Genomic DNA, 16,931 nt, shown 5'->3' with positions numbered 1-16,931 from the left:
CATCAAGGGTAGCCTCAAACTTGTGTTCCTCCTGCTTCAGTCTCCTCAACGTCTCAGACTACAAGGCATGAGTTACCAAGCCCAGCAAGAAGAAATTTTAATTAAATTTTATTTGGTAAGTATCACTAGTGCTTATTTTTCATTTTTCTCTCAAAGAACAGTCACTCTTATTGTCATTCACTAAGGAATACTGTTACAAAGGAAAAGGAAGCCATACTGAACATAGATATACATGGTTCATATACTTTAAAACACACAGGTAGTAGCCAGGCATGGTAGCACATGCCTGCAATCCCAGCACTCTGGAAGCTGAAGCAGGAGGATCACTTCAAGTTTGAGGCCAGCCTAGGCTACACAGTGAGTTCAAAGTCAGCCTAAACTGCATAACGAGACCTTGTCGCAAAAGACAAAAATGAAATTCAAACAAACCACACAGATAATTTCTGACTTGATGTAAAGGAGTTCAGAGAGAAGTCAGCTAGGTGCATTTTCGTACTAAATTTCTAAAACTTACATAAGGAATGAGAAAAAAAACCCTAAAGAATTGTAGATTACAAGATTAAGACAGGATCAAACAATAACATTCATGTGACCCAAGCAAAGGCAAATATACTGGTTACAACCACTCACACGTACTCTTGCTTATACTAACAATGTTGCCAACTTAATTTGGAAATCACACTTAGTCCAAAAACTTTTCAAGATTATATACCTCATCAAAGAGTCATTTGTTGATTTGTTTTGTTTTGGGTTTTGTTTCTGTGTAACTGGGGATTGAACTCAGGCCTTTGCACTTGCCAGGGAAGCGCTTATTCCACTGAGCCATCTCCCCGGCCCCCTTTTTTGTCTTTTTGAGACAGGGTCTCATTATGCAGTTCAGGCTGGCCTTTGTAGCCTAGGCTGCTCTCAAACTCTAAATGATCCTCCTGCCTCAGCCTCCAGAGTGCTGGGATTACAGGCTTGAGCCACCACACCGGGCCAAAGAGGATATTTGTTTAATTTTTGTTTTAAATTTTTTAAAATTAATTTATTTTATTTATGTGTGTGTGTGGCCATCTCAGCCCACCTGGGGGCAGCAGGGCTGGCTGGCATGTGGTGCTGGGGGGATTGAACCGCAGTCCCTGTGCTTTGTGCTTTGCTAAGCTTGTTCTAAGTAGGTGTTTTAGACCACTGAGCCATCTCACCAGCCCCATTTGTTTAATTTTCAAAGAACTGTCACAGTATACTATAGTATATTTCTATCAGCCATAGCTTTAAAGTTTACAATTTTCTCCCTGATTTCTACTTTAGTCCTTCATTGAGCATGGGGCCACACTTCAGCACAAAATCATTTTAAGGCAGTTTTACTGTTTTTGGAGCTCTTGATTTTAAAAAGCTTTGAAAGAACGGGACTTCAGAGTTTAAAAATCATACACTTACTGAGCTTCCCTTTGTGGTTCCATAACACAGGATAAGTTTTCGGTAATTATAAACACGAACTTCTGAGAAAATATTGAGATGAGCAGGTATGTCTAAGCAAAACAGGAAGAAAGAAAATTAATAGTATAAATGCTAAGTCTTAAAATACAACTATGAGAAGCTGAGGCTATAGCTCAGGGGCACAAGTGCCGGCCTGGCAAGTGCAAGGTCCTGAGTTCAACTCCCAGTACCAAATTTTTTTTTTTTTTTTTTTTTTTGGCGGAACCGGGGATTGAACTCAGGACCTTGCACTTGCCAGGCAAGCACTTATTCTGAGCTATCTCCTTGGCCCCCAAAATTTTTTTTAAAAATACAACTATGAAAAAGAGATTTTGGCAATATCATAAATGTAAATAAAAAGGCCTGTAAAATAAGTAGTTATTTTTGTAACAATCAGATTTATTGGTACATTTTAAGTTTATATAATGATGACATTCATCATAAATTTGTTCCTGTACATGATACAACTTTTTTTTCTCTCTATTTCCCTATCCTCCAATCCCTCCTCCTCTCCCACTTACAAAAGTTTTGTTTCCATTTGTCCCTTTTCTCATTTACTTTTTTAACTTTTTCCTTTCCCCCACCCCCTTCCCAATTTCCCTTCCCATTTGAACATTTTCTTCCTATTTCACAATTATCTATTATTTATCCCTATTTATCCTTTTAGTTTTTCAAAGAATCAGTGCAGGACTTACACATAAGTATTCAATTTATTTTGCCTGTGGTCTCAAGGTGCATCCATTTACTTAGAAATGTCCCACTTAGCCTTCTAGCTTTTTTTTTTTTAAGGCAACAGTATAAATAGTATGCCACAAAACACCCAGGACAAGGAAGAGGACAGACACTGAAGCCTTCTAGCAGAACGGCTAGAGGGTTTCAATTCCAGCTCTATGACTGACTTGTTATGTGACCTCTAGCAATGTCCTTAGTATCCGTGACTTGTCTTATTTGAAAAATGAGGAATATTAACAATATCATAGAAAACTGTGGGGATTACAGGAATTAACAGAAGTAAATTATATGGCAGGTAATAAATAAGTACATTATAATAACAGGTACACACAGGTAGAGCTGAGTTTAAAAATATCTAGAAACAAAAGAATCTTAACAGTGATTGTCTCTGGGGGAAGGAAACAAGGATGAAAGGGACACATTTTTATTAGACATTTTTTAAAATAATGTTCATCTTTACTTGAACTAGAAACGAAGCAGGGGAGGAATTTAAAGAGAAGAGGGCTGGGTAGATGGCTCAGTAGAAGAAATGCTTCCCTGGCAAGCGCAAGGGCCCCAGTTCCACCAAAAAAAGAAAAGAAAGAGAAGATTATCCCAGGTACCTGGTAGACAACGTGCAAACTCCAACACACACTCATATAATCGTGCAATGCTGTTCCAGTCATTAAGGAACATTTCAACCACTTTTCTACCACCAACAGGTTCAGACAACAGATTTTCATATGTCAGGTAAACATGCCGGGATGGTCCTACAGGATTAAGGGAAGATCACTAGTAATAAATACTAAAAGAAAAATCCCCAAATATGCAAAGGCCAAACGTATGAAACATCTCACCTTGCTCCCTTGTAGAAGTCCCATTAAGTGGACAGTTTGCAAACACCAACTCTGCCACCCATGTGCGGTTATTTCTGCCTTGTAATCGGAAAGTGCAATCAAGAAGAGAGCGATCCAGAGCCTTCTGGGTTTCCTCATTTACACCCTTACAGGGAGGAATTCTGGCGATGAAAGAGAGCATATGAAATGCACGTCCAGAAAGACAAGGCACAAGGAACATGACAAGCAGTATGTGACATCGGATCTATAGTTAAATTTGACTTTGAATACCTTCCACAAAGGAGAGAGCAATTTCACAGTAATTAATAGCATTTATCCTATTTAGCTCCTATCACCCTGGATTAGGACTTCTTACTTTAACAAAGTAATGATTTGTCATTATTCATAATCCTCTTATTTAAAAAGACCATACATAGAAAAATCAAGAAGAGTGCTTGCGCAAAATCAGAACATCTTCTAGAAAAAGTTAAGGAGAACAAAATACTTGCGAAGCTACCCTTTGAAGGCATGACAACGAAGTACAAAGAATGAGGGCTGAGGAGTCACGAACATGTATTCTAATTCTTACTCAGCCTCCCCTAACTCCTCGGGATGTGAGTTTCCCTGACTGTAATATAAAGAATTACCTTATGGGTCACTGGTGTGGGGGGCAAAATGAGAGAATGCTGTGCCTGAGAGAGCACATGTTCATGTATGTGAACTCCTGAGTTGCCATGACAACAATTCTAGCTCATTATCCCCCCCTCGGGCCCTTCTACCTCTATAAAGCTCTTACTATGATGGGGCTTTCCATGTAGTAGCTCATCTAAGATAGAATGTCACATATACATGCATGCACACACCACATATGAAATACAGTAGCTTTTGAGATCTTAAAAATATCTATCAATTTTCCTTCCCCAGTTTTATCTCACTTGTCATAAAACATGAGGTAATATGTTATTTCAATAATAGATAAAATAATGATGTGATATATTAATTGTACTTTATCTCGTTTTATGTATTTGGTACAGGGTCTTGCTGCACAGCTCAGACTTGCAGTGATCCTCGTCTCAGCCTCCCCAGCACTGGGATTACAGGCATGTGCCACAATGCCTGGTTTTAGGGCCAGCACATCAGGGGTTCCAGCACGAAAGGCAGTCCCGGGGACAGAAGTCAGATCCTTGCACTTGCCGGGTAGGTGCTTAGACCGCCGAGCTATCACCCCAGCCCTTTCTTTTTTTGAGAGTCTTGTTATGTAGTTCAGGATGGCCTTGAACTATGTAGCACAGCATGACCTCAAACTCATGGCATTCATTCTGCCTCAGCCTGACTGCTGGGATGGCAGGCATGCACCAGTGCGCCCAGCTTACACATTATCTCTTAACCCATTTTCCATTTGCCTCAAGAAATTGGCAGATTCAAGTTCTAGCCTTATTCCAAAAGTCTGCCAAAAATATTTTTTTTTTTTTACTTTACTATGCTTTGTATACTAGCAACTTTTATTATGAATTAAGCTATTGTACTATAAAAATGAAATGCCAAGATTGTTCCATTTGTTATCTGTTGGTTTTTTTCTTTTTTTCATTGGGGTTTTCTATTTTTTTGAGACAGGGTTTCACTATGTTGTTCAGGCTGGTCTTGAATGCACTATGTAGCCCAGGCTGACCTCATACTTGCAGTGATCCTCCTGCCTCAGCCTCCCCAGTGCTGGAATTAAAGGCATTTTGCATGAGTAATGGGTTTGACAATTTGCAGCTTCTAGCTTGAGAACACTAGGCAAAACCACCACTACTCAGACTAATAAAACTCCAACTGACATGAAGGAAGGGTGTACATCTTGGCTGATGAGCTCTAAATTCAAATGTTTCTGTGAATTATCTGACTGGTTACACCTCAGCTTCTAGAAAGCAAATTTTTGGAGAATGAAGAGCAGATGTGCGTAATATACTGGCTACCAAGAGATGTGACTGCTTTGAAAATGTATTTTCTAATTTTTGTGTTGTTAACCATTTGCATGTTTGGACAACTTTTGGACTTTTCCAAGTTGCAACCTCTCATATGCAAATTCAACTTGAGATATGGCATTTGTTCTATGAGACACAGTTCAGTTTTCACGAATCTGTAGTTCCTTACTTTGGTCCTCATAAGTTCCAACAATTTACTCAGGGAAAGCCCTTTCAGCTCAGCTGAGTTTTGGTGTGGTGCCATAGGTTTGGGCTACACTTGCTGGTTTAAGCAATGTCAGGGTAAAGACCCAAATTCTAAAGCTAAAAAATACAGGTTGGGTATGTGCACCATTTGTCCTTCAGTTTGTTGCAGCACTTACAGAGGAGTGCCCGGGGCGATGCTATTTGGTATTTGACAAGTTTTGCACCAGTACTGCACTTCTTGACAAGTTCAATTCAGTGGGACATCAGGCAAGTTTCAGTGAGAAAGGATCGCATTGACAAAGCACCTCTGGCAACAAGTATAGCTCTTGGAGGCGACAGGCCTCTGGCATCTGGCATGGAGCCAGGGCTGTCCCTGGCTTCTCCTCCTTAGTCCAGTATCTCCCTGTGGGTGTCTCCAGCAGCTCTTTCGGCCCCAGTGTAGGCTCCAGTATTCAAAGGCAAGCTTGGGAACTCATGAGGATCCCAGGGACAGCATCACCTTAGCTGACTTGGGGTCACCAGGCTTTCCATCGGTCATGAGGGTAGGGCCCAGAAGGCTAGGTGGTCTGATAGGGAGTTGGGGGCTGCTGGGGCACCAGCTGCTGCTGATTGTTTCTTCACTTTTGGCATTGTGGTTGCACCAAGGCTGCAGCGCGGGGCAGAGTGTTGGGGATTGGAGGGCAGGGAAGAGTGAGCACACGGGATTCTGCTTCTGCTTCCAAGTCAGGCCAACACCCTACCCCACCCTCACCACCCTACTTCCAGAAGGCTGGTGCGAATGGCTTCATCTTCGATCTTCGGTCTTCGGTGCACGTGGCATGCGACTTCGGCTGTATTTAAGGGCAGTATTTAAGTTGTTAAAAGAGCCTTCCCCACCCCCACAGGAAAGCACCACAACCTCCTTGCAGTGTGCCATAGAGGTGGCAGGCTTTTGGGCCGGAAGGCCTGTCTCACTTTTATTATTTCTGTATTGCTCTAATACTACCCACGATGTGGCACATGCCTGTAATCCCAACACACTGGAGGCTGAGGAAAGAGGATCCTTGTGAGTTGGAGACCAGCCTGGGCTACAAAGCGAGCTTAAGGCCAGCCTGAGCTGCATTATGTCTCTGCATAAGACGTCATTCAACTTATAGCATTCTGGTTTTAGTAGTGGCATTTCCATTTGCAAAATATAGTAATTCCTGATTACTAAAAATTAAGCACTAGGCAGTAAGCCACAATTTTTTTTGTTCTTGAAAGAGAAATGGGTTAATTCATAAAGAAAATGGTTACTTCTCAGGTTTGGCATAATGATTATGTCAAGTGAAAAAAAATACAAAATATAGGTAACTAAGTGGCACACGCCTGTAACCAAGCGCTGGGGAGACCGAGGCAGGAGGCTCACTAAGAGAGTCTGAGCCGCGTAGTAAGACCCTGCACCAAATTAATAATAAATAAATCTTTAAAAATATAGAATCTCATGGGGCCAGGCAGATGGCTCAGTAGAATAAGCGATTCCCTGGCAAGTGCAAGGGCCCGAGTTCAATTCCCAGTTCCGGGGAAAAGAGAAAAAAAAAAAAACAGAATCTTGGTTTAGTAGTTCTTACTCAGAATGTAACACTTCAAACAGGGTCTCTTAATGTTGGCAATTCTGACATGTTGAGCTAGACCATTCTTTGTTGTGTGCTGGGGGGCGCATACAGCCCTGGCCTCTACCTACTCAATGTCAGAAGTCCCTCCCACTCTTCAATTAATAACCAAAAACATCCCCAGACACTGCCCTAGGTTCAAGAACTGCTGACCCAGAACAAACAACTTAGGAGAGGAAAATAAATGACAGAGATTGCATGTGGAAAAAACAAATAGAGGGGAAAAACACTGTAAGTCACATAAAAATTAATACAGTACTAAAATTTTCCCATTAAAACTTTATCATATCTCAATATGCAGCTTTTAATTTTTTCAAATGTTCTTTTATACTGTGAACTTTTTACCAGTACCAGGAAGATTCTGCCCAAATACACTTTAAGTAGCTATGGAAATTACACACATAACATACATGTTCTTCAACTTGACAAGTATACTGAGGACCTGTCTGTCCCCACACTCAAGACATAGCTCTCCTCATAGGAGTTATAAAGTAACCCATTCAGATACTTTTTTTTTTGAGACGGGTCTCACTGTAGTTCAGGCTGGCTTTGAATTCAATATGTAGTCCAGGTTGGTATCCAACTCACCATAATCCTCCTGCCTCAGCCTCCTGAGTGCTGGGATTATGGGTGTATGCTACCACACCCAGCAGATATTTCATTTTGAGCTTGAAAATGTAACTGAAGAATTATCTTCTTTTTATATGAAGTAGGTTTTTCATGAACCCCACCTGGTTAGAAAATGAAAGCACCGAAGCTGACAGGTTTTCAAGTGAGAGGTAACATAAGTGTAAGACTCCTCTCAACTTCTATGAGACAGCAAGACTATTCTGTGCCACTTTCATAATCTGTGATATAAAAATCAATTGACTCCACTTCAAGGAACCTGTTACATATTTACTCGCTTAGAAGGTTATAAGTGTAACAGAATACAAAAGAAACTACAGTTACAACTTTAATCACCCTGGCATGATAGGGAGCTGGGGACTAGGTTTCCCCAGAAGTATGACAAAACTGCTACAAATTTAAAATATTACAAAATAATATTCTACCAATTCGAAAGTTTTTCAATCTTAAGCAGCTACTTCTGGCTGATTTCTCTCCAGTCCTTCTGAGCAGTGAACAAACTGAAGAACTTAGCTAACGTCCTCTAGGGCAGAGGGGTGTCTGCTTTGTTCCGAGGGCCTTTACAAGTATCAGTAAGCACTCTCTGGTCTCACAGTGCAAAATCAGAGAGATCAGGCAGAGTAGTAGTCAAAGCAGTACAAGCACGCCTAAAAGAAATGAAGAAGGCTTCATAAACGCTGCACAGGGCCGGGGAGATGGCTCAGTGGAATAAGCGCTTCTCTGGCAAGTGCAAGAGCCCGGGTTCAATCCCTGGTTCCACAAAAAAAAAAAAAAAAAAAAAAAAAAGGGCTGCACAGCCACACAAAGAGGGAGAAAAACAAGTGTTGTGCCTGTGCATTAGTAGCAAAAGCTGTAGGATGTAAACATGCACACACCCACACACCAACGCACACACACATGATGGAGGAGACAAAAACCCCAATGGGTATGGCCAGGGGACAAAGACCACTGCTTACGACTATAATCCGAGTACTGAAGGTAGGAAACTTGTCTGAGAGCTCAAAACTAGGCATCATAAGCATGTAGCTCTCAGAATGTGGCTCTAAAACTGTGTGTATGCTGTTGAGATCGAGGCTCTTCTGCACAAGGTCACAGGTCTGTGAAGCTGAACAAATGAAGGCGTTTCTATGATGTATCAGATAGTGTGGTGTCAGAGAAGCACCAAGGAGGCCTGCTCAACAAATTCTCGAGGAGATATAGCTGAACAAGAATAGTATTTTTAACAAAATAGAGGAAAATGTGCTCTATTTTAGGCAAACCAATTCAAATCCAAACACAGAATTATTATATTTCCTACTAAATCTCCTGTAAAAACAACTGTTTCCTGCCTATTTTGTGTAAAGATGATGTTAAGATAATCAGCTAGGAGTGTGATGTACTGGTCTACAACTATAATCCCTGTACTCTGAGAGGTCCAGGCAGGAGGATCACAAGTTCAAGTCCAACTTGCGCAACGCCCGCAGTGAGACTGTCTCAAAAATAAAAAGGGCTAAGGATGTACCTCAATGCAAAGGCTTTGGATTTGAGCCCCAGCATCATGAAAGTTTGAAAAGCTCTTCTGCCTCTTCAGTCCTTAGTACCTAAAGTGAGTACCACGGCACCTGGGTCATGTGCACAGTACTGTACTTGCTAGGCCTTTCCACTTTCCACAGAAACAAACAGATTCTCATGTAACAGAAGTTAAAACCCCACTGTGCAAATTTGAAGATATGCTGGGAATTCACTAAACAAAAACTGCTTATATATTAACCAAATATATGTTAAACAACATCTAAGAAACAATAAAATGCTTTCCCACTCAAAACAAAAGCAAAAACCCCTTCCATCTTGTGGACCAAAAATCTGACCTCTTTCATGGTACTCCACATTGTATCACTGTCTACAGCCCACATAACCACATTAGCTTTACTTTTAAGCATCTTTTGGCTCCTACTTCTCTGTTCACAGAGAACCAAGCCTTCTGTTCATCTCCTTTCGTATACTCATCCTTGGTAATGTAATTTACTTCCCCAGTTTAATCCACGATGAAGACGTTAGCTACTTCCTCTCTCAGATCTGTAATGTGAGCTTAACACAAATCCCCAACTGCTCAGAGGACATCAAGGCCTAACTTAGCACAGTCCTTTCTGCAATGTCCCTTGTCTCAGAAACAACCACCATCATCCATCATTTGCCCAAGATAAAACTAAGAAGCATCTTTGCTACCTCCCCTCCACCTTTCTCACCTCCAACATCAACTGAATCTGAAATAACTTACCTCCTCAGTCCTTGTGAATTCTAACCCAGTCCAAGCCACCAACTGTGGTATGAAGCGACTCGACAACTGGTCTCACTGCTTCAGCCTTGTTCCCTCCAGTTTACTCTCCACACTGCTATCAAGTTGAGCTTCAGAAACCCACCTAACATCAGTTTTTGCTTAAAATCATCTGACAACGTCTTAGTGCCACTGGGATACAGTTTAAATTGCTTAAGGGCACTTACAAAAGCCCGAGAGGATCTCACCTTCCTGCTTACATCTCCTGTCTCATCTCTCTAGTGCCTGCCACATGGAACTCCTTCAGGCTCCAGGTTACCAAGCTCTCTCCTGCCTCCCCTTCACATTAGCAGGTATCCCCACTACACCTCCTTTTCCTCTAGTTATCACCCTCCTTCAGCCTGAGTACCACTGATGCTTCCTCAGGGGTACTCCTGATTTCTGAAGCACCCATGTACCTCCAGGAACCCACAGTATCCTGAAAGGCCTTATCAGAATTCAAGCCTGACACACAGTCCCATTTGGTAAATATCTGCTGAAAGAGTAAAAGAATTGTAGAGAAAAGACATCCTAAAATACCATGTTGTTCTGAACTGCACTCCACCATTTAAGGGAAATCTTCCCTTAGATGTAAGTCTATGCAGAAATCCGAAACATCCAGAGGTTCTGACTCTCCTTCATGCTCCTCCTGTACAGGAGGAGAGCAACAGCCTCTGGCGGTGTGACTGCAAAGTGGGTCATCCAGCGTGTCACATGACAAGGGCTTACTTTAATAAGCGAATAGCGTGGCTGAAGCCATCACCTTCCACTTGCACTCCTTGGTGTGGAATTTCCAGATTGGACAACTGGAAAAAGAAAAGCACAATCATAACAGACCATTAATTTTACAAAGGAACCAACCTTTTCTACGTATTCCTGTCTCTACCCTCAAGGCACCCGTGGCCAGTCTTACCAAAGTCACGACATTCTCATTGGTCATGAACACTGTTCCTGTCATTAGATTTCCTGAGAAACTACGTTAAGCCCAGTGAAACTCAGCGCTGCCCTCAGAGTCTCTAGTTTAGGGTTTTTTGTTTTTTGTGGAACCGGGGATTGAACTCAGGCCCTTGCGCTTGCCAGGGAAGCACTTACTCTACTGAGCCATCTCCTGGCCCAGAGTCTCTAGTTTAAAAAACATTTCCACAGATGACAAATCTTCAAAATTGAGATTAACCTAATTTTTGTAACAAGTTAAAAGTAGCTCAGAATCCAATCTGGTGGTTTCACACGAGCCACCTGAAAAACGAAGACTGGTTTCCTTGTGTAAATTCTACTGTCTGTTCAAACAAGTTTGAGTCACAGCCGTATCTCATTTCAAATTGTAATATTTGTAAATTTACTGCTTTGCTGAAATACATTTTCATTTTTAATAATTTTGTTTTTTAATAAAGTATTTTCTGCCTGAGACCAAATAAAATTTCCAATTTATGTACCTACTCAACAAGATCTCATTCCCAACTGGATAACTCAGAAAGTGAGTTAAGATGATGAACGCAGGGTTAGCATCTGAAACCCTTTCTAAAGAATTACAAGTTGTCAGGCAATGTCAGCAAGTCATCTGATCTACCAAAGGAAGGCTTGCCTTTCACGTACTGTCAGGTCCCCTTTGATAGAGGACTTGTATGTACCTTGTTCCAGAAAGGATTTCAGTTAGTTCTTAAGTATTTAATTGACTCTGGCCTGGACGGGGTAGAGGTGTAGAAAAGTAACTACTGAGCAGATGGGCACCTGGTGGGGGATTCAGATGTAAGACTGCGAAGGCGAGATGGGATGGCCTCACAGATACTGCCCCTCTCCTAGCAGTCAGAGATAGAAACAGCCCTGGTACGATTAGATTTAGTTATTCACATCTCAGGGTAAATTACTTGTGTTTGCTTTTGTTTTTAATATAGCCAGAATTTTCACTGGGAGAAGACAATTTTTAAAACCTTGACTGAATTCAGTAGAGTACTACAGAAATGTCCTTAAATGTTCTGTGTGTGCAACAGGTATAGCAGTCCAGAGATGGGGCCCAGAGAAGACAAACGACTCCAGTTAGAATGCTCCGTGAAATCCAGTCTGTGGGCAGGGAGAGGACACAAATGCACTGCAATGTCCCAGCACCATGTATCCTCCCATCCCACTCCAAAGGTTAGAGTTGAATGACACTCATATCATCAATCCAAGCGACACAATGAAGAGTCCAAGAACACACAAAATGGATACTCTGTTTAGTTTAGGAGCCATGGCCAGCTCCCAGCCAAGAGGATATTCACCAAGCTCACTCAGTTCTAGGAACTGGGGGACATCAAGGCCATGAGTACCTATTTTAGGTGCTTACTTCCTGGCTTGGGTTTCTCTCTAAGCTATTGTGTTCATCACAATTTCATACCTTATCCTCTGCTTGAAGATCCCAAAGCCCTCTAAAGCAGGGGTTGGCAGATAATGGTTTGTGAGACGAATCAGCCTGTCTGGCCGTTTTTATAAAATGAAGTTTATCAAGACACAGCCACGCTCATTTGTTTAAATATCAACTATGACAACAACTGATTGAGTTCTAAGAGAGATCATAGGACCCACAAAGCCTAAACTGCCTAGCCCTTTATAAAAATAGGTTTTCCAAATAAAATTTAAAAATAAAATAAAATAATAGAAAAAAGGTTTTCCAACCAGTTTCAAAACTATTTTCATACTCTCCTCAAGGCTATCATCATCAGTCCAATGATGAAATGAAAGTCCGTTTTCCTGTTTCCAAATCACTTCATCATTTACACTAACTTACAAAAGAGGAAGTGTAACAAAACTGAAAACTCTGGAGACAAATTAGGGTTTTAATCACTTATGAAGGGTTGTCAAATCGCTGGGCAAACCTCTTTTTGGAAATATAAAGAATTGACATATTGGTACCTCTGTCTACTTTCATGCCTTGGACTCACAGCTATACAGCCTTCTTTTTGTTTTGAGACAAGGTCACACCATGTAGTTCAGGCCAGCCTCAAAAGCACAGCAATCCTCCTGCCTCGGCCTCCCAGGTGCTAGATTACAGGTGTGTACACCATGCCTGGCACAACTATATGTTGTCTTTTTCTTTTCTTTGTCTTTTGAGACAGGGTCTCACTATGAAGTTCAGGCTCGCCTTGAGCTCACTTTTTAGCCCAGGCTGTCTCGAACTGTCAATGATCCTCCTGCCTCAGTGTCCCCTGAGTACTGGGATTATAGGTGTACACCACCTGATTCTGCACAAGTTTTATTGTTTCTCCCATGCAACAAAAGTAAAAATATAGTTTAATATTTATTCTGATTTCCCATAAAGCAGCTCAGTTTTACTAGAGCTTAAGCTACATGCACGGCTTCACCAACTCAAAAAAGGAGCCACCCCTTCAACTAACCAAAGCTAATAGGTTTAAGAGTCAAAAAAGGTGTTAATCTTTAAAAGTTCTCTGTATGTTTTCACTGAGAATTTACTTTACATAATGAGCAGAAGGACCAGAATCTGTAATCAGAGACAAAATGACATATTTTGCACGTACACCGTGAAATGCCAGGACTGTGGCCCACCTTTCCAAAGATGAACAGGATAACCAGTCTAGTTCTCCTACTTGAATCCATTAATTAAACAATGCATTTTAAAAATTACTTGTTCATTTAGGATATCCAGAGTTGTTCCAAACAATTACCTCCAACCGAAGTCCTACGAATGGCATGTTTGTATCACACATAGCAACAAAATGAGCTAGAACTTTATTGAAGGCACACGTTTCTCCTGATCGTTTGGTTTTCTTAGATTCTATTGGACATGAATCATCAGACAACTAGAAGTTAAGTAAAAACACACTAGGTTAAAAAAATATATATGACACAATCCAGGGCAGTTAAACTACTGTAACCAAGCTCAGAGTTCACCAAAACAAATGTTACACTCTTTCAACAAATGTTTATTGAGCAAATACTAACCTAAACACTTTAAGTTAGTAGTAAATAGTGTGTTTAACAAATTTTCTTGTGGAAAATGACGTATAACGAGTACCTAAAACAGAAGCAGATCCAAGAAAATGCAGACAATTGCTACTTAAACATCATAGCTGTCCTTTTTAAAACTGTATTTATTTCTTTCCCATATTAAAAACAGGTAAAAATATACAAACAAGTTAATATATCCGAAATCTGTGCTCATTTCCATGCATGACCCCACCTTGCGCTTGGTACCAGTTCTGGTCTGTTTCCCAGGTTTACGGAAAATCATGTCCTGGACGTTTTCCTTGAACTGCTGCAGTAGCAGCGCCATAACAGGGCCATCTTCACGATCTGCAGCACTCACAGACAGGAAGTAGTACTTGTACGACAGCTGCGTGGGTTTATTTGGCACCTCCAGCATCTCTACAACCTACAAAGACCCAAATCGGAAACCAAACTCAGAGAAACAGCAAGTGCTGGGTGTTTCCCCCTTATGTCAAGTAGGGCTCAGAATTATAAACCTAATACAGAAGATTTTTTAAAAAATAAGGGCACTGAGTTCAATCCCCAGTTCCGCCAAAAATAAGAAATAAAAATAAAAAAATAGAAATAAAGGCAAATAGTACAGCGGTCAGTGTTCGACTCCCACCATGCCGTGCCAGCCCCGGCCCCAAGGCACACTGAGACGGTGATTGAGACTGGGCATGGTGGTGTGTGCCTGTAATCCCAGCACTTGGGAGGCTGAAAACAGGAGAATCACTGAGTCCGATATAGTAGTGAGACCCTGTGTTAAAATACATAAAAATAAAAAATAAAGGCAAATCAATTCTGATGTCAAAAGCAGCATTCCTAGTAAACACATAATTTGTTTTCTAAGAAATAGATCAGACTAAACAAGAAAGATACAAGTAAAAGTAACCATAAACTATAGCAAATGGAATACTTAAATTATTAGCATTAGGTGTTCTTCATAGTCGTGCTTTACCTTATTAAGTGGGAAAAAAGCATGCCTAAGGCCAGTGGGTCTGCTACATTTTCTAGAATGTATTTTACTCTACGTATGGAATTTTAAGTTGCCACACTGCCTCCCTTCACTATTAAAACATCCTTAAAAAGCCAATATGGCAGAGAAAATGACAACTATATCTTATTAGAATGGAAAAATAAAGCTTGAGTTTTCAAATGAAAAATGTAATCCCTGGGGGCCAGGGAGATAGCTCAGTGATCCAAGTGCCTGCCTGGCAAAGCGCAAGGACCTGGGTTTGATCCCTGGGTTACCACATGCCATGCTGGCCCACTCTGGGCTTGCCCACCAAAACTGGGCGCGGTGGCACACACCCGTAATCCCAGGGCTGGGGATCCTGAAATAGTAGGATCACTACAAGTCTGAGCTGCATAGCAAGACCCTGTTTCAAATAAAAAAAGAAATTATGTTGAAAAAACTTCAAACAATGTAGTCACTGTGAGGATAATTGTATCAACAATGATTAACAGTGATAAGGAGCTTACCATGTGCTAAGTACTGTCTGAAGTGCTTTACAGATGTGAAAACATTTAATCCTCCTAAGAACTTGAGGAAATAGGTATTATTTCATTTTTCTGATGAGGAAACTGAGGCACAAAAACCCCAACTAACTTGCCTAAGGTCACACAGATAAGAAGCGACAGACTTGTGCTTTGACCCTAAAAGTTTGGCTATGAAGACATTGTTCTAACACACCAACAGACAGACATTCCATTTGAAAAGACTCCTGACCAATACACATTACCATCTCTCATAGAAAAGTCTCACACCCCTTCTCCCCTCTCTCTTCAGGAAAACATTGCACTGCTGACACACCTCAGAAAATAGAAAGGAAAAGTAAAATGAACACTTCACCAAATAAGATATGGATGGCAAGTGAGCACATGAAAAGATGTTCAACATCACCAGCCACTGGGGCAATGTCCATCACAACTACGCTAATATGCCACTATACACCTATCACAGCAACTAAAATTATTTCAACTTACAATACCAATTACTGGCAAGAATGAGAAACAACTTGAGCTCCCAAAACATTGCTGATAAAAATGCAAAATAGTATGGCCATTTTGAAAACATTTGGCAGTTTCTTATAAAACACATTATGTGACCCAACAATTCTACTCTCAACTACTTATCCAAAAGAAACAAAAACATGTGTTCATACAAAAATATATACAAATGTTTAGCTTTAGCCACAACTGTTCCAACTGCTGGAAAACGAAGATGTCTTTCAGTGGGTAAAAAAATTAAGCAACTGTGATTTCAACCATGCCACGAAATACTCTACTACAACAAATGGAAGAAATGATTATACACACAACAGCATGATAAATACCAGAGGAAAAACACTAGACCAGAAAGACAAAACTACAGACAGAAAAGAGGTCAGCAGTTATTCGTGTATGGGAGAGTGATTATTATAAAGGGAATTAGGAGAGATGATGGATGTGCTTTATATCCTGATTGAGACAGAGGTTATATAACTCTGCGTTTGTCAGACTTATACACTGAAGTCTGAATTTTTACTATACACAAATTATCCCAAGGCTGACTGGCAAATACAAAATGGCACTGACATTTAAAGAGAGATCGACTGCAGCAAGCCTCTCCTCTGTTGTTCTTGAAGTCCATTTTTATGAATATATCATCCTAAGTGATAAATCTGCAAGCTGGGGAGTAACCAACATTCAGTTTTGATCCAAGCTATGTAAAACAAATTACTGCTCTGCCACTGGGCAGTAACACTAAAACTTAGCTGTCAGTTGATGCTAAATAAGGCCAAAGAATTTTTTAAAAATTCTAGCTATGTAAATTTTCTTTTGTGTGTTTTCTTTTCTGAGTTTGTTCCCAGGTTTGGTTATCATACATGTATTCTGCATAAGCATTTTACATGTAGAGAAGGCAGTTCACTGAGAACTGAAATAATAGCACTTTGTTGTGGAAAAATCTAGTTCCACATTTAAAATTCAGGGCCGGGAAGATAGCTCAGTAGAATAAGCACTTGCCTGGCAAGTGCAAGGGCCTGAGTTCAATACCCAGTTCCACAAAAATAAAAAAGAAAATTCAGAAAAAAGTAATATTTGCATCAGTAACAGGCTCATTAGCAACTCAAGAACTATTAGCCTACACAGGGTAGTCTTTTGAAGATACTATTTTTTAAAAGTACAGCTCAGGGGGCCGGGGAGATGGCTCAGTGGAATAAGCGCTTCCCTGGCAAGCGCAAGGGCCTGAGTTCAATCCCCAGTTCCGCAAAAAAAAAAA

General features: G+C 40.7%; 1 protein-coding gene across 5 annotated transcripts in view; it reads right to left on the bottom strand.

Annotated features, from left to right (window-relative positions):
• Med14 (mediator complex subunit 14) overlaps window positions 1-16,931 on the bottom strand; it is a 79,233-nt gene that overhangs the window by 29,563 nt on the left and 32,739 nt on the right. For all 5 annotated transcript variants that reach the window (XM_023705894.1, XM_023705893.1, XM_023705892.1 and 2 more), the window contains 6 exons: window positions 13,881-14,072; window positions 13,366-13,500; window positions 10,439-10,515; window positions 3,027-3,187; window positions 2,793-2,939; window positions 1,420-1,511 (listed from right to left, as the gene is read on the bottom strand). In XM_023705894.1, coding sequence (XP_023561662.1) covers window positions 1,420-1,511; window positions 2,793-2,939; window positions 3,027-3,187; window positions 10,439-10,515; window positions 13,366-13,500; window positions 13,881-14,072 — 804 coding nt within the window. The remainder of the gene's footprint in view (window positions 1-1,419; window positions 1,512-2,792; window positions 2,940-3,026; window positions 3,188-10,438; window positions 10,516-13,365; window positions 13,501-13,880; window positions 14,073-16,931) is intronic.

Source organism: Octodon degus, unplaced genomic scaffold, assembly GCF_000260255.1.
Source record: "Octodon degus isolate 3935 unplaced genomic scaffold, OctDeg1.0 scaffold00232, whole genome shotgun sequence".
Lineage (NCBI taxonomy): Eukaryota > Metazoa > Chordata > Mammalia > Rodentia > Octodontidae > Octodon > Octodon degus.
Note: the sequence above shows the minus strand (reverse complement) of the source record. Positions and strands in the feature narration are given on the sequence as shown.